This window comes from Curcuma longa, chromosome 11 (assembly GCF_044706935.1).
Source record: "Curcuma longa cultivar G26 ecotype Majalengka, Jawa Barat chromosome 11, ITB_CL_G26_1.1, whole genome shotgun sequence".
Taxonomy (NCBI): Eukaryota; Viridiplantae; Streptophyta; class Magnoliopsida; order Zingiberales; family Zingiberaceae; genus Curcuma; species Curcuma longa.
Window position 1 is genome coordinate 33,219,806 of NC_133871.1, and position 22,419 is coordinate 33,242,224.

Below are 22,419 nucleotides of genomic sequence, written 5' to 3' on the forward strand. Positions count from 1 at the left end.
CCTTCTGTTCTGCTCTTTCCGGTTCCTCCTCCGTTGTGAGGGTTTACCTTCGTATTCGCCTTTTTCAGGCGTAGCCAGACACAAGACAGAACTAGATCCCAACCCGAAGGAATCGATCCGACTCGTATATATACATATTTCCGAATGTGCTTAACTGGACAAAAATACAAAAAGAAACAAATTATCAATTTTTTGTTTACAACATTTTGAATATAAATGATTAAGCATGGGCTAAATATACCATATACAGATTATGTTTGAAATTTTTGTTTAACTATTAATATTCCTATTATTAGGATTTTTTTAATAAGTACTTTATTTATTTTATTTTCAAATATTTATTAAAAAATAAGTATTTATTGTATTTATATTATACGTTATTAGTATAATTAGATCGTTCATATTTCAATTTGGAGTCACTGGCAATGTGAAATCTTGATTGGAAGACTCAAGTAGGACGAGTAAACAAGCCAAGTTAAGGTTTGTGGTATTCAAATTTATTTGATAAGATAATCGAGTCGAATCGAGTCAAGTCTAAAATGAATCAAGCTTATGAAATTATTGTTTAAGCTTAGCTTGATTTCTTTTTTATTGTTGTAGCTTGGTTTAAATTTGGTTTGTTTAAATATTATCAAGTTCTCAATTCAAACTTGTTTGATTATTTGAAACTTTTATATTTTAAACTTGTTTAATTAGTTATTGAGTTTGATAGCACAAACTTATTTGCTCATTTTGATCTTATTTTTTATTTATTTAACATGTTTATAATGGTTTATTGATGAACATGGTTCACGAACATTATTCATGAACGTTATTCGTAAATATTATTCACAAACATTGTTCACCAATATTAACGAGTCGAACACATATGTGTTCAAGCTTGTTCGTTTAGTTTAACGAGTTATTCAAGCTTATTCATTTAATTGATCTTGTGTATTGAATGAACATAAGTTCCTACCAAGCCGAACACTGAACTCATTCATGAACTTTCGGTTCACAGCCCTAGTTGCAAGTCAATTGAATTGTTTTTATTTGGCACTTAGGCAAATCAAATGCTAGAGGAGTTAAGGTTATGAATGGCATGATGAATACTTTTTCTAACTTCAAGAGCGTGACCCTCTTCCGTCGTGGTCAACTGCAACTTCTCGATTTACCTCCTCATAGATGGTCGTGGGGCCGACCGTGTGGAGCCCGCTAGGGTAGTAGATTCCACCTTAATGCAAAAAAGAGTGTAAGTTGTCCCCGGGGCATAGCTGAGTTGGTTACAACGGAGTAGAATTGCAGAAGATGACAAGGGTTCGAATCTCAGCTTCGCCAATAATATCTTCCTCCGTCGTGGCTAACTACAACTTCTCGATTTACCTCCTCATAAATGGTCATAGGGCCCACTGTATGGGGTCACTGTGGTGGCAGATTCCACCTTTTGTAGAAAAGAGTGCGAGTTGATAAGCTCCTCGAGTGATAGTGCAGCAGTAAGATACTCAGTGGTTTACCCAAACACTCATGGTCAAATCTCAACTATGATGCACTGTAGAATATTTTCTTCCAATGGGATGAGAAATCTAGGATGTTGGTTGTTGGGCTTGTAGCCACACACGCTTCCAGATTTACCCTAATGATAAGAAAGGTACTAAGCAAACATGTCGAAACCAAAAATACCATCGCTAAAGTGGTTGAAGTGAGAAGGAAGGAAGAGTTTCAATACTAAAGGAATAAGATCATTGATAATGTTTTAAGGGAGTTGTCAAAGGACAAGTATGTTGGTGCAAGGAGCACTAGTCTATCCCTAGAATTTTGATATTTGATAATACACCTAGGTCTGATCTGTTTGATCAAGGATTGATCCAAATATGACCCCCGGGGCATAGCTGAGTTGGTTACGACACAACAGAGTTGCAGAAGAGGGCAAGAGTTCGAATCCTGGCGAAACCAGGCAATACCCTCCTGCGTCGTGACCAATTGCAGTTTCTCGATTTACCTCCTCATAAATGGTCGTGGGGCCGATCGTGTGGGGCCGCTAAGGTGGCGGATTCCACCTTTTGCAGAAGATCTAAATATGATATAATATTTGGATGTAAGTGAGGTCTAGTCAGATCAGTTTGACTAGAAGACTAGCGAGAAGTCCTGATCTGAAAGATTGGGTAAAGAAGACCTGGTTTGAAAGACTAGACAACGAAAAATCCAAGCAGGTCAAGGGTGACCGGATGTTTGACAGGTGAAAAGTCTGTCTAAAAAAGTGACTAGTCTTAACTGGAGGTTAGGCAAGTGAAAGTCCAAACTAGATGTTAAGCATAGGTAAGCCTAAACTAGATGTTTGACAGGTGGAAAGTCTACCAATGGAAGTGACTAGTCCTAACTAGAAGTTAGGCATAGACAAGCCAGTAGGTTAGACCTACATGGTAAGGTTTAGGTAACCCTAGCAGGTTAAACGGACTACAGTAGGCTTAGGTTGTTTGTGTTGGGTTGCAAGGGTGCAAACATAGTCCCACATCTAAAACACATGGGAAAGATCATGGGTTTAAAAGGATGGAAAGTATCTCCATTGGCATGAGGCCTTTTGGGTAGAGCCCAAGAGCAAAACCATGAGGGCTTAGGCTCAAAGTGGACAATATCATGTCATTGTGGAGATACGAACATCCTTTTAGACCCTACAATTGGTATCAGAGCGAGGCCGCTCTTCACCGGACTAACCGCCGGATGAGCCATGATCCAGATCTAACCATGTGGGGACCCTCGGGGAAAACAAAGGAAGTAGGGGAGGCTCGGACCATGAGGGACATGGCAGCCGGACCATGAGGGACATACAAGAACAAAACCCTAGATTTGCAGGTGTCACGAGGTAGGGATCTTGCAAATTAGAATTTATAGATTTTATCGAAAACCCACAATAAATACAAAATAAATGCAAGTATAGGGGCCTCGAGTCGTGTTTTTCCAAGGACTAGTAGAAACGGTTTAAATCGAGCTTGGGTGTGTCGTTCTTTTTGGGTTTTCACGTATGAAATGGGGGTTTTGAGGTTTGGAATGAAATGTAAATTAAAATGCACTAAATTAGTGAAATGCAATTGAAACCAAAATTATTTCCTAATCAAAACCCAAACCTAAATGCTTGAATCGAATAAATAAAAACAAATAGAAATCCTAAACGCAAGAAGTGAGAATCCTAACCTAAATGCAAACTAGGAAATTTCATGCAATTGGTGCAAGCAAAATGAAACAATTCAATTGAAACTCATCCTAAGGTAATTGGCACTGAACAGTGCCGAACATGTGTCACTCATATTGGCACTTGAGATGGCAAAACTGATTTCCTCAGCTCCTTCTTGCTCCGATGGTGTTGCTGATGATTCAAGCGTGCTCTTCACGATCCTAGGAGAACCCCTCAGTCGAATCGCAGCTTCGGATTGTGCAGCAGATGGCCGGAACACGAGAAAACAGGGTTTGGCCGCCGGAAACCCTCGCCGTCGCGCGCCGTCCAGCTCGCCGGAAATATACCCAATCGGCCGGCGTTTCGGACTCCTCAAGGATCAAGGATTGCAATGGAAGGTTTGGGTGGACGGGGCTGGCCGTGGCGTACGTCGGTGAGCAGGGGTCGGCGTCTCGCGCGGGGACGACGATGAACAGTGGCGCAGCCACTGTTCATCGGGTAAGTTTTTGGTTTTATACGGCTGATTAATCAATTAATCTCAGCCGTTGATTTTGAATCCAACGGTCAGACTTGATCTAGGCTCTAGGGCAGTCTAGGGTTTCCAAAAAATTCTGAAATTTTGATCAGGCTCGATCTGAGTCATGTCCTCCATGTTGGCTTGATCAATTTGGCAAATTTGACTTGATTTGACCACGGTTGAGCTCGAGTCGGGTCCGATTTAACCCTAAAATCAATAAAAATCAAATTAATGCCAAAAATTCACCATAAAATCATGAAAATTAGAATCAAACCTCAGATTATGCAATATAGGACAATTAAGATCAAATCGATCCATTTCATAATTTATTTTCATATAAAAGCCCAAAATTGAATCGATTAAAAATCGTAAAAACCCTAACTCATCAAATTCCCCCACACTTACCCTTGAGCGTCCCGCTCAAGTCAACAAAATAAACTAGGATTGTACCCCCCTAGATCATCCTCAATCATGATTAGAAACAATTAAAAGAAAATTATCTAAGCTTGTAAAGTCTCAAAAGCTTAAATCCATGGATTAGACTTGTATTTGGTTAACCGCATAGTAAGTTTCACCCTTCTTGACTAATTGAGAAAAATGCATCACACTGAATCTCACGAGGTTGTTTTCAATAGATAAATCAGTGGCTCTCACCCTAATTCTAATTCATGATCAAAAAGGAGATGGAGCTCACTCAAGCACTTAGGTTTCATGCATTTCCATAGGCTTGCTTGTTTTCTACTCTCCACTACCATTCATGATTTGGAATCCACATATACTAGGCTTATTGAAAATGTAAAGGAATCATGAACTGAAACAAATGAAATAGGAATTTAGAAATGAAAATTCTAAGAGAAAAGAAATTCAAGAGAAGAAGTGAGTGAAAGTGGTAGACATGAGTATAGTTAAATGCTAATCAATGAACCCTTGCCCTTTTCTGATTTCTTTCTCTTGTATTCCATTTGTTTAAGTGTGTTTTCGAATCCATGAAGAAATTCTGATCTAAACTCAAAAGTTCTTCTCCTTGATACAAACTCCTTCTTCTTTTTTCATTTTCTTCAAAACTCACCCAAATGTGCCATTTTTGCGTTTTCTTTTGAAATCAAATCCAAATCTTTCATATCTAGGTTTTGCAAGAGTTAACAAATGACAACCAATCATCAAACATCAAAATTCTCTTGAGGTTCCATTTCTTGATACAAACTCCTCTTTTCTTCTTCTTCTTTTCTTTTCATCACCCAAATGTGCCATTTTGCATTTCTTCTTCGAATCAAGCCCAATTCTTTCACATTTAGGTTTCACAAGAGATAAGAAATAGCATCCAATCATCAGGAGTCAAAATTCACCTCACATGAATCCACAATTTCAATGTATCAATGCATGCTTAATTCTGAAAATTATTGAAATTGAATCTGAAATTTGGCTTGTTCTCCCTTGTTTCTTGCTCTTTTGCTTCCATTCTTTTTGCATCATGAAGCTTGATTGATAAGGCTAATATCCATGCAAAATTTTCATGAAATCCAGATTCGGATTAGTAGCAGCAAAATTAGGGAACATGGCTGAAAATCAAAGCTGAAAAACTTTTTTTCTCAAAACGAAATCTTGCTTTTCTCTCTTGTTTCTTGCTCTTTTGCCTCCATTCTTTTTGCACAATGAAGCTTGATTGATGAGGCTAATAGCCATGCAAATTTCCATGAAATCCAGATTCGGATCAGTGCCGTAAAAATTGCTCAAACTGGCTGAAAAACTTCAAAACTGATTGACAATGCTAATAGCCATGCAAAGTTTTCTGATTTTTTTTCTTTTTTTTTTTCTGTTTTTCTTTTCTGTTTTGATTTTTTTTCTGATCTGTTGCATCAAGCATTTTGAACAACTTGACATCTGAATTTGTTGTTTAGAGAGTGACTAAATGAAGTAGGTTTCACTGTGGTTCATCACCTTGATCAGATTCTTGAAACTCCCTTGAAAATTCTGATTTTTTTTTTTTTTTTCTGTTTTTTTTTTCTGTTTTCTGTTTTGAATCTGATTTGTATCCATTAGTTTGCTACACTTCAATCCACTTCTTCACATGAACTTCAATTGATTTGTTGAAATCAATCCAAGCAAGAATTGTTCAACTCTTAACAGCTTCATCATCATATTTTTCAAACTGTTTTTTTTTTCTTTTTCAAACTGTTTTCTTTTTTTTTTTTTCTGAATTGATTCATTTCAAATCTGCAGTTATTCCTTTTCCATTGAGTTTAGCTCACTCCTTCAGAAATTTAGACTCTGCTGAAACTGAACCGAAACTCTGGAAATTCAGAACTCTACTTGATACATCAAATCTACATTTCACATTCCAGCATTAGTTTTCAGCCTTCATTCCTTCTTAGCAAGGTAACTTAAGTAAATTTGTTTCAGAACAGATCCACCAGGCTTCAAAATTTCAGTTTGGGCTGAACCAAATTTGGCACTAAACAGGTTTTTCATTCTGCACTTCACTATTTCAGCTTGAGTTTCAACCTGATTTCAGCTTTGATTCCACTTTATTTGTGCACAAATGACATTTCTTAAAACTCTTTCTAGATTCACAACATATAGCTTCAATAAATTGGAACCATCAACAATTCACATGGCTTCTAAAATTCAAACTTGCTTGCTTTGGCACATTTGACTTGCACTTGATTTTCAATTTGGTTCACAAGCTCAATTCCCACATTTTGAATCATCCTTTTCACCATCATTTCTGAACATTTTGTAACATTCCTTGTGCTCTCAAATCCGGCCATGAAACCAATTTTAAATGCCCCAAATCCGGCCACTAAACAAGTCAACTTCTTATTTTCATCTTCATCATTTCTCATCAATGGAGAACCCTCAAAATTGCTCCTCCATGCATTACATTGTAAACATGACTCAATGCATCTGATATCAACTCATTTCCATCTCAATTTAGCAATTCAAGAGCAAAGAAACCAATGAGAGGTTAAAAACAACTCATGTGAACCTTTGCTTGGAAATTGGCACTTGATCTCTTCTTCTTCAACCTCCAAAAATTCTCAACTTCATATATCATCACAAAAATCATCATAACATCATAACAATGAAGCTCTCAAGTGCTCTATTTGAAATTCTTTTTTCACATTGCTTTTAATCAAAATTGGCACAAAACCTCCAACTTTTGGCACACTTCTCATTTCTTTCTCAAAAAAAAATTTTTTTTTTTTTTTCTTCAAAATTTCAAACCTCCTCCCCCACACTTAAATCATTGACCGTCTCGGGCAAAGGAACATCAATAACATTTAAAATACCCATGTCCAAGAAAGCATGAAAAGTGAATCGAAAATGGGGAAGAAAAATTTCAAATGCAAATGGCTAAACATGGATAAAGCATAAAGGTGGATGGTTTATGGGGGGAATTTTTAAACCTAAATAAATGTGGACCCATCATAGATATTGTAGCCTTGAAAGAAAACAAGCAAGTTCTAGATTGGCAATCACCTAAGTGCATCACACAAAATGGCTAACCTCACTAGGTATAAAAATCGCATTTTCTCAAGTTCATCAATCTAGGTTCCATTACTAAGGGTCATGCAAGCATTCCAAAGTGTTCATCCATGGATTTAAATCCTAGAATAATCAATCAAATGTAATTTTCTTTCAAGAGCTTCTAACATGATATAAAGAGGTCCTAGGGGGTACACTTTCAAGGTTCTTATTCCCTACCCTAAACCATGCATGCAAAATCCAAAATGCTCATGAAAATGAATTTTATTACTGATTTAAACTAAAAATGCAAAGTAAAAGCAACATATGGTATTAACAATGAAAAAGAAGTGAAAGTTGGAACAAACTCCCCTTCATCCTGGCGGTTGTAGAAGATTCAGTAATAAGATCCACGCCGGTAATGGAATGGATCGGGGAGAGGTAAGCATCTTCATAATATGGCCATGAATGTGCTGAGTTGCTTTTTCAAAATTCTTCACCTCCTTGAATGATGTCTCAGGTGGTCGAAGGTGATTCAGATGGAGCATCCACTTGGGAAGCTCGATTGTTGCTTGAATTGTTGTTGCCTTTTTCAGCATTAATGGAGACTCTATCAACCGTGGAAGTGTGCAATCTGATTTTTCAAATAAATCTGCAAGGCCAAAAATAGAACCAATCTTCCACACGCATGTGGAGTAAGAAAGAGCAGAAATAGTAATATCAAAATGTTTAGGGCATGCATAAAGAAATGAATCACATCCAAGAAAATCAAAAACTGGTACCTCTATGACATTTTCTGAATGATGGGCATGAATAATATCCATGGATGAATAGGAGGTACCTGAAGCATGGCAAATACTGGAGTGATCACAAATAAGCCCTAATTCCTGATTATGTGGCTCCACAACTTCATCCTCCTCAGATGAGGATTCCTGCTCTGACTCAAGTGAATGTATCCTAACTGGAAGTGATTCTTGGGGTATTGCCTCCATGCAATCCCCTACACTTAAATATCTCTCCTCAGAATCCTCAATCAATAATGGTGATCCCTGGGGCTCAGTGCAATCCCCTACACCCATTTGAACATCTTCAACTGCACATGAATCAAGACTAGGTTCCAGAACAACTCTCTGAATAACCAATGTATCCTCTCCATCATCCAAAGTGAAATCAACCTGTGCCTTTGTGTTTCTTGAATTTTGGTCACAATTAATTGCTGTAAAATCTATTTCGGGGCTGATTTGTGTGGGAGAAGGAGTTGCTGAAATTTCTTCATAAAATTCCGATTCTTGAGTGTTTGATCTTTGAGCTTGTACTTGATTCATGCTATTTACAAGTTGTTCAAGTTGCCTCTCAAGATTTTTCAAGGTTGTAGCAGTCCTTTGTTGAGATTGCATCATCTCCTCTAGCCTTTGTTGTTGTTGAATAAACTCAATAGAATTTTCATATTCATCTTGATTTGAGTATGAGTTTTGCTGATCTTGAAAATAGATGGGCTGCTGAATTTGACTACAAATCTGTCCGCTTTGAGAAAATGATGATTGACATTGATTTTGGGCTTGAAATGAAGGATTTTGATGCTGAAAATTCCCTTGAAAATTCCATGAATGTTGCTGAAAATTATGTGCCTTGAAAACCTTGATTTAGGGGCTGTTGGAAACCACCATAGGGCTGTGAAAATCTTGGTTTGAAGGTTGAAACTGATTTTGCTGAAAATTCATTGAATTGAGGCTGTCAAAATTGACTTTGGGGCTGAAAATTGTTGAAATTGTTGTTGAAATTGCTGTGGGGGCTGATAAGGTTGCTGAAAATTGATTTGATTGTTGTTGAAACTGCCCACTCTGAAAATTCTGGTTTTGAGCTTGAAATTGTTGATCCACATGTTGAAAACCTTGATATTGGCCCTGCAAATAAAAATTTTGTTGTTCAGATTGTTGATAAAATGGTTGTTGATAAAAAGAATTTCCATACATTTTAGAAACCAACAATGATCCAAGTAACAATAAAGAAAATTATTCATAAGCTCAAAATCAAACAATTCCTACTAGTTATTCCCCGGCAACGGCGCCAAAATTTGAAAAGCCCTAAACTAGGTGTCACGATAGGGCTTCAAATTAGAATTTATAGATTTTATCGAAAACCCACGATAAATACAAATAAATGAAGTATAGGGGCCTCGAGTCGTGTTTTTCCAAGGACTAGTAGAAAATTGTTTAAATTGAGCTTGGGTGTGTCGTTCTTTTTGGGTTTTCACGAATAAAAATGGGGGTTTTGGGTTTTTGAAATGAAATGTAAATTAAAATCAAGTAACTAAATTAGTGAAATGCAATTGAAACCAAAATTATTTCCTAATGAAAGCAAAAACCCAAACCTAAATGCTTGAATCATTAAACCTAAAAATAAAAACAAATAGAAATCCTAAACGCAAGAAGTGAGAATCCTAACCTAAATGCAAACTAAAGGAAATTTCATGCAATTGGTGCAAGCAAAATGAAACAATTCAATTGAAACTCATCCTAAGGTAACAACAATTGGCACTGAACAGTGCCGAACATGTGTCACACATATTGGCACGGAACAGTACTTGGGAAAGAAGAACAAGTATCAGAATTTCAGGAATTGCAAGTGGAAGGTTAAACTAACTAATCAAACTCTAAAACAATTTGAATCCAAACAACAGCTAACCATTAACAAATACACAAAGTTTGCTAAGAATTAGATTTGTAATGGAAATCTTCAGAAATCAGACAAAACAGAAACAGAAATCAGAAACTGCAAAATCAGAAAACAGAAACATCATCCATCCCTTTTCCTTTGTTCTTCCTCAGCTGGGTGTCAATCCAGCTTGAACCCCAATTTGGCTTCACTGATCTTCACGGAGTCTTCACGTGGTCGTAGGTTGTTTGCTAGCTGCCGGACCCAGAAAACACGCCGAAAAAACCCTCTCCGGCCGGGAAACAGGCCGTGCAGCAACGTTTGAGATGGCAAAAACTGGATTCCTAGCTTCTTCTTGCTCCGATGGCTTTGCTGATGATTCAAGGCGTGCTCCACGATCCTCAGGAGAACCCCTCAGAAGGAATCGCGGCTTCGGATTGTGCAGCAGATGGCCGGAACACGAAGAAACACAGGGGTTGGCCGCCGGAAGAAACCCTCTCCGTCGCGCCGCCGTCCAGCTGCCGGAAAATACCCAATCGGCCGGCGTTTAACTCCTCAAGGATCAAGGATTGCAATGGAATCGGTTTGGGTGGACGGGGCTGCGCCGTGGAGCGTACGTCGCTGAGCAGGGTGCTTCTCGCGGGGACGAAGGTGAACAGTGCGCGCAGCCACTGTTCATCGGGTAAGTTTGGGTTTTATACGCTGATTAATCAATTAATCTGGAGCCATTGATTTTGAATCCAACGGTGCAGACTTTGATCTGAGCTCTAGGGCAGTCTAGGGTTTCCAAAAAATTCTGAAATTTTGATCAGGCTCGATCTGAGTCATGTCCTCCATGTTGGCTTGATCGGTTTGGCAATTTGACTTGAGTTGACCACGGTTTAGCTCGAGTCGGGTCCGATTTAACCCTAAAATCAATAAAAATCAAATTAATGCCAAAAATTGCCATAAAATCATGAAAATTAGAATCAAACCTCAGATTATGCAATATAGGACAATTAAGATCAAATCGATCCATTTCATAATTTATTTTCATGTAAAAGCCCAAAATTGAATCGATTAAAATCATAAAAACCCTAAGCTCATCACGCTCAGGACTTCCAGATCGGCTACTACACGCGTTTGGTTTATTCTTTTCTTAAGTCTTACATTTGCGTTATCGTTTATTATTGATTGGACTATAAGATGAGTTTTTCCGCCTCTGGATAAACGTCTGGAAAGGAGCCACTAGTGGCCAGGTGCCTCCCGTATATAGGCCTTGGATATATTAACCATAGAGGATTAGGAACCAAGTAAATCTATGAGTCCCCTTATATTAATTTCTGATTCCGTTGCTAGTCTCTGTGATAGAAAGAACGAATAAATCGCGTTATTCACACCCCTCTAACGCGCCCCACCAATCTTACAAAGTATTGAGCTTATTGTAAACCCTACAGCTTTTTCCTGGTTCGAATGACACAATATACTATAGAGAACAACTTAGAGAGATAAGTTGAATTCCCTCTTAGTAGAGAACATCATTGATATTGAGTGGTTGTGAATTAACCCACATAATAATTGTTATTAATATTAAATATCAATTAAGTAATCTAATGCATGATGTATGAAGGAGGTTTTAAAAAGGTGGATCCATCATCTCAACGACCTCTTAAAGCCGACCTCACCGGATATGAAGGGAGATAAATTTAAGTACATACACAAGAGATGCATGGTAGGGTGAATGACACATCATGAATTCTCACGAGATTCAATCTCTAACTATTATATTAGAAATGTCATACGTCCACCGTCTGTGCTATTTCTTGAGGACTATATGAAAGAAGTTTAAGATAGCAAGCATGGAGGGTCGTCTTAATCATTTTTGAAGAACTAAGCAAGATAATATTTAAATCTTTATTTTAAAAAAATACTATAATTTTATAAAAATAAATTTTTATATAAAATTTAGTTTTTAAATTTTTTGAGATGCAAAATTAATAATTAAAATTTTATATTAAGTTTTGATAATATTTTTTTTCAAATAATAAAATTATTATTGAACGAAAATAAAATTTTATTAATTTTAATTTTAAAAATCACGAAGCTGAAGCTATAGTAACATGTATTTTGTCAGTAAGCTATAGTAACAATGTATTTTGTCAATAGTATATATAAATTATGTATGTATTGGAAAAAATTACTTTTTAAAAAAAAATTAATATCTTTTAATTTGGATTTATTATTTCTTTTAAAAATTTTAATTTTGAAAATAAATCTAAACCATCAATATCAAATAACATATTTTAAAAGTTTTCAAGATTCAAATTTTTTTCTTTTAAAAAGTAATAATAATTTTTTAAAAACTTTTCTATGTCATAAAAAAAATCAAAATTATCTTCATATATTTTAAACTATTTAAACCTATTTTAAAGTGAAGAAATGATACGAGTGATAATATAATTAAAATAATTAATTTTAAAAAATTTCACCTTTAATTCTTATTAAATTATTTATTTCTTTTAATTATATATTTTTATAAAATTTTATATTTATTTCATTTGCAATCGAAATCAAAACAAATGTGAATTCATTTGTTCTATAATTCTGAAAAAAATAAAATTGTTTAACTGATCTAATGCAATAATACTCATATCTTTATATTTTAAAATTTTACTAATAGAAGGTGGTCATTTTTTAGTTTATATAATAAAAAAAATCAATTTGATGCTTAAAAAGGCTAGCATATTACTTTGGGTCAAATGATTGGGAAACCCCTACTTTTTGTTCTTATCATTATCAAAGAAGAAAAAGAAATAGCGACGATAAGAGAGGAAAAGGATGTCCTTTAAGGGTGCGTTTGATTGGGGGTAATCTGCGATTACCTTGGTTATCCATCTAAGGTAATCAATTAAACCCTTGTTTGGTTTAGGTAATCGTTGATTCCGAAGTAATATGTTATACCTGACAGCATACGTCAGCAAAAAAGGTTATCTAATCCGGAATTAGATAACCAAGAAAAACTTAGGTTTTTCTTGATTCCGGGGTTAAGTAATTTTTGTTTACAAAATTATCCTCCCCGAGACCCTCAACCCTCCGCGAGCAGCCGTCCCCGATCGCGAGTCTCCTCTCCCGTGCGAAAACCTCCTCTCCGCAAGCTTTCCGCCAGCGAGCCTCCTCTCTCGTCCTGATCGCGAGCCTCCTCTTCCGCGAGCGAGCCTCCTCTTCCGCAAGCGAGCCCCCTCTCCCGTCTGATCGCGAGCCTCCTCTCCCGCGAGCGAACGCCTCTTCTCCCCTCTCCTGATCCTCCGGCGAAAACCTCCTCTCCGCAAGCTTTCCGCCAGCGAGCCTCCTCTCCCGTCCTGATCGCGAGCCTCCTCTTCCGCGAGCGAGTCCCCTCTCCTGTCTGATCGCGAGCCTCCTCTCCCGCGAGCGAACGCCTCTTCTCCCCTCTCCTGATCCTCCGACGAAAACCTCCTCTCCGCAAGCTTTCCGCCAGCGAGCCTCCTCTCCCGTCCTGATCGTGAGCCTCCTCTTCCGCGAGGCAGCTACATCTTCCAACCATCATGTTCCTTTCCCCACACGGCTCACATTTCTAGTATGGGTTTGAAAGCTATTCCAGTTATTTCAGCCTTCAGCAATCTCCGATCAGTTAATTTATCTGGCAATATGATTGGTATGAACAAACAAACTATTGTAAATTGTTAAAATGTAAATCTTACGTGATGTTTCAATATAGAAGATTTGTTAGACATTATATCAATCTCTTTCGTATTGCTGCAGCCCACATTTCCTCAGGAAGCCTCCCAAAGAGTCTCCTTACACTTGACTTGTCTAGGAACAAAATTACAACAATTGAGGGACTGAAAGAACTTTTGAGGCTGCGGGTTCTCAATCTCAGCTACAACAGAATCTCACAGATTGGTCATGGAGAATTTATCAGTTACTTTGGAGAATTTATCACTTGGGATAGGAATATAATCCAATGTTTTTAAATTTCAGGATTTCCAAATGGCACACTGATAAAAGAGCTCTATTTAGGTGGAAATAAGATCAGTTATGTTGAGGGTCTCCACAGACTTCTGTTTCAGTCATAAATGAGAAAACATTATACTTATTTCTTTTTGTTAAATTTGGAAACTTATTACATTGTGTTTAGTTCATGGACAACTTAGTCTATGAGCTGAAACAGTTGATACAATTAAATTTATATACTAATTTCCTTCTTTGTTCAATTGATATATATGTAATTTGTTTATTCTGATGTGAACCATGCACTTCATGTTTATCCGATCAGTTTAATATTATCTCCTTTTTTGAATTCGATATTTTTCTGTTTGCTTAACGGCTGGTTTGCGTTTTGGTAGATTTGCTGTCTCCGAGTTGAAGAATGAGAAAATCTACTTTCATATGCTGCTGTGTATTTGCTCCTGAGGAAGAGTCGAAGAGATGCAAAGCCCAGAGTTTTACCTTTCTCTTTCCTTTTGATGTCCTTTGCTATGCTTGTTTGTTGTGTGACCTTCTTGAATTTCTTTGCTTGCTTGTTGCACGGAAATGTTCTTTGCTTGCTTGTTGCATATCCTTGAACTCTCCCAGTAATTGCATAAAGAAATGAAAAGATGCTCATTGCTGTTCACATGCACTCTTGGCGCAGAGATGCTGTTGTCAGTTTCCTGCGAAGCTGGGAAACACAAGATCTCTCCTTCCGATTACATCTCTTGGTCATTTTCCCATACGAGTAGTAGGGAAGGCAAATGACTGAACAATGTCCGTCTCCATGAATTGCAAAGCTGTGCAAGTCGAAGTAAAAAAGAAACAACAAATCATTATTTTCATTTTTTTTAACAAAAATAAAAATAAAAAAATATATATATATAATTTAATTATATATAATTATAATTTAATTATAAAAATTAATAATTGTAATAAAAAATGCAAATCATAATATATATTATATTATTAATATTATAAATAATAATTTAATTTAATTTTAAAAATAATTAAATATCAAATTAATTTAGTTAAAAAAAAATAATTATAATTGAACTAGGGGTAATACAGTAAATGTAAAAGTAAGTAATACATTAAAACCTTCAAACAAACAAGGTTTTATCTCATTACTTAGGATTAAACCAAACAACATTAGGTTATGTTTCATTCCCTATAACCTTGGTAATGTGATTACTTGGTAATCATATAACCAAGGTAATCACGGATGACCCTCAACCAAACGCACCCTAAGAGTATAATCGGTGAGAGAAGAGAAAGACATAAGATCACACTATATGAGAGAGGAAACGTGCATGGGAACACTAACGAGAGAGGGGAAAGGCACAAGATCATCAATAATTATGCAGACACATATGTTTTAGAGATCAATGTGTCGCTTTGATTTTAAAAAATAAGTATACAATTAAAAAATCTATAACAAATAAAATTAAATAATCTAAAATTAAAATGGATGTTTTTAAAAATAATTTTTTAAAAAATTAAAAAAATGAATATAATTAATATTAAATATTAAAACTTATGGTTCCCAACAAAATTAGGTCCTAGGCATAGGCCCTATGCCTTGAGTTGGCATTGACTGCATGTGTAGATTCGACAATCCAATTCATTAATATTTATTAATTGTCAATCGGCTACGGGTTATATAATGGATGGTCCCTGTAGGATGGGCTTGGGTAGGAGAAGATTTGATTTCAATTGGCATGCTGAAATCTTCTTTCTTCTTCTTCCTTGCATGAACTCTTTCCCATTGAGACGAGGACTTCAGTTGTCGTCAATTCCTGCAAAAGACTCCACTACGTTGTAGGAACTCTGGTTAGCGACAAGAAAGCAAGCAATAACATTGGATGCTTGATTCAAACCAATCCTTTGGTTTTCAATTTTGCCTTATAGATGATTAATTACTAGATCCTATAATGCATCCTTTGTTTTCGTTTCGATGTATTATATTCTTTTCAATTGGTATCAGAACTTAAAATTAGTTTATCGTCGTTTTCTAAAATGTAAGGATTAGATTTCAACAATTTGATATGTATATATCAATTTTACATTCAATTCTATTTGTAATAGCACATCGATGTATATCTGTCGAATCTATGTTCAGATAGGTTGGAATTTAACTTAGAGTTTGAACTATTCGTATTGTTTCATGGAGACCACGAAGAACGATGACAGATTTAGATTTTTTTCGCCACCATTCTCGAGCAAACAACATCACGTGCGAACAGAGAAAACAAACCTCATGACTAACAATTGATTGATAAAAATTTTTAATCGACTGCTAGGTTAAAATTCATGCACAAACACACTTTCAACCTATGCTGTCTGGAAACTTGGAGACGAGAAACGGGAAATGCGAAAACGGAAATGGGGAAACGGCAATAATGAAGTTTCTAGATTTTGGAAACGTACAAGAAACCCCCTTGGGCCTCATCCGGGACCGTCCGGGACCGTGCAGAGGAGCTCTAGCGCTGCCAAGAAACCAACGCATACGCTAAAGAGGAAGGAGGCAACCAAAGCCAGAACGGAACTTTATCCTTGGGCCTCGCCCACGGCGGAACACTTCCTGGTGGATCGTTCTCCGGCACATACACAGGCTCCATCGGCTTCCACTCCGACGGCTCTGTCCATCTTGACGGTACGATTGCGATCCCAAGATCGAGTCTTTCCTCATCGCTTACCAAATTTATGTTTCAAAAGGGGGAGATTTTGCAGGAAAGAAGCTAATTTTCTACTGTCCGGCACCTTGATGGCGAACTCCAGATAAAGTTCCGTCCGGCACCCCGATGGGGTACTCCCGCCCCCTCCCTGTCATCTTTTCTACTGCTCCGGCTAGCGCCGGCGCTGTCGCGGGGTGGCTCCGCTCCTCCGCGGCGCCGTCCAGGACCGTGCAGAGGAGCTCTAGCGCTGTCAACGCCCGCTCTGCGGTCGGGCCGCCTGGCCCCAACGCCGCTATGGCCTCCATTGGCTGTTTCTTGTAAGTTTCCACGGATGGAAACGTTTCTCCCCGTTTCGAAAACGGAGACGGCAGTCTAAATGCCGTTTCCAGACAGTATAGCTTTCAACTAGAACATTCTTTTGAGGTCCGGATGATATTGAGGTCTCCGATGAGCATCCTTTTGAGGAGTCAATTCATTAGCTTAAAATCACGAAGCAAAAACAATCCTTTTGACCACGTCATTTAATTAACAATCTAAGAGATCAAAGTACTCTCCATTAGATCACGCCCCTCCAAACAATGTCCTTGCATCCAAAACCATGCGAGCTCTTAGATTCATTGAACATGGCTCTACTTTCTCCCCCAATAAATTAATAATTAATTAATTAATTAATTAATTAGCAGCAGCAAGTGGGTCTTAATAATTACTTGGCATAGAGAGAATTAAAAATAATATATAAGAGAATAATAGTTGGGAAAATTTTTTTGATGCGTGTCATTAGATAAGGATTAGTGGAAATGGCTCCCATCTGACTCAGCTTGGCCCCACCATTAGCAAAAAAAATTTCTCAAAGTCAACCATCTTTCTATTCCTCTTAATATGCAAGATTAGGAAAAACAAAAAATGATGTCTCCTTGCCCTTGTGACAGTGTTCTTGGAGTTACGTGATACATTTTTCTTCTGAATATATTTTTCTTATGCGTCAATGATGATGGCGACGAATGGCAGTTGCACGCCAAAGTACTCAGCCTTTTTATAATCGGACATGTGTGCCGGCGCTGGGCACGGCGAGATTCAGGCCAGAATCATGACTGAACTAAAGGTCGACGAAACTTAATTGTCTTATCTGATGAACAGTACTGAGAAGTCGTAAACAACAACATCCTAAACATTGTTACGCAGAAATTAATCAAATCAATGGTGCTGCAGTGGTTTTGGACCAGCATCGGACCAGAATCTGCAGATGGGTTTTGATTCTGATACGGTCGTCGCGCGAAGAACTCAGACGAGTTGCAGACGAGAAGAAGAAAGTGCTGGCTATTGTACACTATAAATATGCTGCAAGGAGCCCTCCCATTCCTCATTCCTTCTTCGTTCGAGTCGTCGGCGTGAACCATTTTTTGGCATTTTCTTCCTTTCTCGGTAGATTTTTGCTTCCGGGGCTTTACCTCGTCCGACCATCTCTGCCTCAGACTCCCTGGGTAACGTCGCTCTTCCTGAAAGATCTAATTTTGGTTTCCTCGACTTTCCAACGCATGGAAATATTTTTCTTCTTGCCGTTCTAAAGGAGGAAAAATAAACTCTGATTTGGTTCCTTGAATCTATAAGTCTCCTTTTCTAGAGCTTCTGTAACCATCACTTATTTACGTGTTCCAGGAAGTTGTTAGACTAGTACTGTTTTTGTTGTTGGTCTCTTCAGTTTTATTGATCGATTTCCAGACTATTTCTTTGAGTCGAATTGTATGATTAATGCTACCAATTGAAGTCAAAGATCTCTAATTGGGTTCCCATGTGGTGTCATCCGGTTGTTCAGTCAATCCTTCCAACTCATATTACTTCATACTCTTGTTCATTTATTGTTTCTTCAGGTTTTAGGCTTCTGAGGCTTAGAAGGGATACAAAGAGGACATGGCTGCCCGCACCTTGACTCGCGTTCTTAGCTTCAAGGAGCGACTCACTGATTCTCTTTCCTCTAATCCGAATGAACTGCTGGCTGTCTTCACGAGGTATGGAACTAATAATCTAACCTCAAAAAACTAGTGATTTTGGTAAGGAGTGTACAAGAAATTGATGCTTTCTTTATCGATGTTCAGATATGTTAACCAGGGAAAGGGGATGCTGCAAAGACACCAATTGCTTGCAGAGTTTGAAGCCGCATTCTCCAAGGAAGAGAGAGAAAAGCTGAAAGGAGGAGGTTTCGAAGATGTTGTAAGAGCTGCACAGGTGACCAATTGATGCCAAAAGTCGATCGAGAACTGGGTTTTTGTCGGCGTTAGTAGAACTGATGATTCTGTGGTGTGCAGGAAGCCATAGTCATACCGCCGCTTGTCGCTATTGCCATTCGGCCTAGGCCTGGTGTCTGGGAATATGTTCAGGTGAACGTGAGTGACTTGGGTGTGGGCGAGCTCACTGAATCTGAGTACCTGCAGTTCAAGGAAAAACTCGTGGACGGAGTGTATGTTGATCTACGATCTGTGTGTAAACTTCACCTTTACCTATTGAAGTTACAGTTTTGTTGCCTCTTCTTCAGTTCCGACGGCGACTTCGTGCTGGAGTTGGATTTTGAACCCTTCAATGCTTCCTTTCCCCGTCCGTCACTGTCTAAATCCATCGGCAACGGAGTCGAGTTCCTGAACCGACATCTTTCTTCAAAGATGTTTGTTGACAAGGAGAGCATGTACCCACTGCTTGCTTTTCTGCAGAAGCACAGTTACAAGGGCACGGTGATGATGCTGAATGAAAGAATACGAAGCCCTAGTGGCCTGCAATCAGCACTGAGGAAGGCTGAGGGATACCTGCTGAGCATCCCTGCAGACACTCCGTACTCCGAGTTCAATGATAGGTAACTTCATCTGTGCTCACTGATCATGATCAATTTAGAGAGAAGCTTGAAGTGTTTGATTTTTAGGTTTCAAGAGCTTGGTTTTGAGAAGGGGTGGGGTGACACGGCTAAACGTGTACTCGAAACCATGCACATGCTTCTTGATCTTCTTGAGGCCCCTGATCCATGCACGCTGGAGAAATTCCTTGGAACAATTCCAATGGTCTTTAACGTCGTCATCCTATCCCCGCATGGATATTTTGCACAAGCTAATGTTTTGGGATACCCTGACACTGGTGGCCAGGTGCAAATTCTTCAATTTTTCAGCAGGTTTCGACGTTGAGTTGCACCCCACTCTCTCTCAGACTCTTACTCCTATCTTCCAATCCATCTGCAGGTCGTTTACATTTTGGATCAAGTCCGTGCTTTGGAGAATGAGATGCTCCTCCGAATAAAGCAGCAAGGCCTTCACATCACTCCCCGTATTCTCATCGTAAACTTGACATCGAAACACATGCTTGAATCCAGTTCAGATATGCTAATCACAATGACCTTGTGTGACTCTTTTAGTTCTTCTTATAACAGGTTACTAGATTGCTCCCTGATGCAGTAGGGACTACTTGCAGTCAGCGACTTGAACAGGTCGAAGGAACGGAGCACACGAGCATTCTGCGAGTGCCTTTCAGAAACAAAAATGGGATCCTACGCAGATGGATCTCGCGTTTTGATGTGTGGCCTTACCTAGAGACTTACACTGAGGTAAATGTTTGCTCTGCTCTTCCCCCCTCACATCTTATATCTGAAACTGACACCCAATTCAAATTTGCTTGCCTCATTGTATATCATCTTTCTTGTCAACAGGATGTCATAAAAGAACTTGATATAGAGCTCCAATTAACACCGGATTTGATTATTGGAAACTACAGCGATGGGAATCTAGTAGCATCTTTGCTCGCGCATAAACTAGGTGTCACTCAGGTATGCACGTTTGCGAACAAAATGTACACTTTGATTCTTTCCCAAGTAGTGTCTTATCATTCATTATAATCTCAACTTGTCTACTTGCAGTGCACAATTGCCCATGCTTTGGAGAAAACAAAGTACCCGAATTCGGATATCTACTGGAAGAAGTTCGAGAATCAGTATCACTTCTCTTCCCAATTCACAGCTGATTTGTTTGCCATGAACCATACTGATTTCATCATCACTAGCACCTTCCAAGAGATTGCTGGAAGGTATTTTGACATCTTACTTCTGATTTAGTTACTATAAAACTTATCTGAACATATATATTTCTGTGTTACAGTAAGGACACTGTGGGACAGTATGAGTCTCACACTGCATTTACCCTTCCTGGACTGTACCGTGTAGTGCATGGAATCAATGTGTTTGATCCAAAGTTTAACATTGTTTCACCTGGAGCTGATATGTCAGTCTACTTCCCTCACTTTGAGACTGAGAAAAGACTTAACCACTTCCACTCTGAGATTGAGGAGCTGCTTTTCAGTGACGTCGAGAACGATGAGCACAAGTGAGATCCTCTTACAAGTTAGATTGGTTTGGTGTGCCCTGTCATCCTTCGAGCTAACTAAATTGCTTTGATTTTGCGCAGGTTTGTGCTGAAGGACAGAAACAAACCCATCATCTTCTCAATGGCAAGATTGGATCGCGTGAAAAACTTAACTGGTCTCGTAGAGATATACGGCAAGAGCCCGAGGTTGCGCGAACTGGTTAACCTTGTCGTGGTGGCAGGAGATCATGGCAAGGAATCGAAGGATATCGAGGAGCTAGCTGAAAGGAAGAAGATGTTTGATCTTATCGAGCAGTACAATCTGAATGGTCATATAAGGTGGATCTCTGCCCAGATGGACCGATTTCGCAATGGAGAGCTGTACCGATGTATTGCTGATACTAAAGGAGCATTTGTGCAGGTAAATTGACAAATTCATTGATTTGTCTTCTCTTTTGGGAGGCATCAGAATCTACAACTCTCGATTGACTGAAAGTGAATTCATTGTTTGTTTAGCCTGCCCTTTATGAAGCTTTCGGGCTCACGGTGGTCGAATCCATGACCTGCGCTCTGCCTACCTTTGCTACAGCCTACGGAGGTCCTGCAGAAATCATTGTTCATGGAGTATCTGGCTTCCACATTGATCCTTACCAAGGGGATAAAGCCACTGAGATCCTGATCGAATTCTTCGAGAAATGCAAGGACGATGCCACCCACTGGGATAAAATCTCCAGAGGAGGACTACAGAGGATCTATGAGAAGTGAGGCTCAACTCTTTTCCTCTGCAAACTTTGATTGAATACACAATTCCTTTTCAAATCTGCATGGAAACTTCAACAGGTACACTTGGAAGCTGTACTCCGAGAGGCTGATGACGTTGACTGGTGTCTATGGATTCTGGAAGCATGTTTCAAACCTCGAGAGGCGCGAGACCCGTCGTTACCTCGAAATGTTCTATGCCCTCAAGTATCGTGCCTTGGTAAGCAACCATTTCTACTCTGATATCCAATTTGAATACTGAGTGCGTGCGTTGTTACGTTCCAATCTGAGTCGACGTGATTATATTCCAGGCAAGCTCTGTTCCTTTGTCCTTCGACCCCGAAAACACACAGAACGCAGCTCCCACTGAGTAATTCTCAAGACGTTTACTGAGCAATAATAAGATGCTAGGCCATACTCTCTTCATTGGGATTTGTTTCCTAGCAATGTGATTCCTCTATCCGATTCTGGGGACGTTGTTTTTGCTCCCTTTTGAGTGCTTTTTTAATCTGTAATCTTTCCAATTTGCTTCGACCTTTGCAACACTTGAGTGATGAATCATTGAATCTCAGATTTACATTTGCCATTCCCAATCCAAGCCCTGCGGCCATGGCCATGGGCCATGGCCATGGATGGAGAGGCCACTGCGTTTGTTCTGTACCATTTGAGCGGATGGCGTGGTCGTTCTCTGCGGCCCCACGCGTTCCAGAATGGGCTCACGCACGAATGGCGCACGCACGACACGTGCGTGCGGCTGGTGGCTAGATTCACCGCCTTAGCCCCACGTGCGATTTTGTTTAATTAAATTTTAATTTCTCTAAAACTAATAAATATTTTTTTAAAATTTAAAGTAGGTAGTGACATAATGGATGCTCTTATTTCCCTACGTGGCGTTTCTAG

General features: G+C 38.7%; 1 protein-coding gene and 1 long non-coding RNA gene across 3 annotated transcripts; both read left to right on the plus strand.

Moving 5' to 3' along the window:
• The first annotated feature begins 13,240 nt into the window (after positions 1-13,240).
• LOC141837817 (uncharacterized) lies at positions 13,241-14,348 on the plus strand. Its single transcript, XR_012602573.1, has 3 exons — positions 13,241-13,437; positions 13,545-13,703; positions 14,129-14,348. It is a non-coding gene; the product is annotated as an uncharacterized LOC141837817 (long non-coding RNA).
• Positions 14,349-17,786: 3,438 nt separating this feature from the next.
• LOC141837844 (sucrose synthase 1-like) lies at positions 17,787-22,098 on the plus strand. 2 transcript variants are annotated; one of them, XM_074725216.1, is made up of 15 exons: positions 17,789-17,910; positions 18,298-18,435; positions 18,523-18,652; positions 18,733-18,884; positions 18,960-19,271; positions 19,338-19,554; positions 19,648-19,743; positions 19,836-20,009; positions 20,112-20,228; positions 20,319-20,485; positions 20,557-20,781; positions 20,863-21,181; positions 21,277-21,521; positions 21,601-21,739; positions 21,831-22,098. In XM_074725216.1, the coding sequence occupies exons 2-15, from the start codon at positions 18,338-18,340 to the stop codon at positions 21,891-21,893; spliced, it is 2,454 nt and encodes an 817-aa protein (XP_074581317.1). In that variant the 5' UTR covers positions 17,789-17,910; positions 18,298-18,337; the 3' UTR covers positions 21,894-22,098. The 2 variants fall into 2 exon arrangements, with proteins under 2 accessions (XP_074581316.1, XP_074581317.1); XM_074725215.1 differs by having other exon boundaries at positions 17,787-17,910; positions 18,733-19,271.
• Positions 22,099-22,419: the final 321 nt, after the last annotated feature.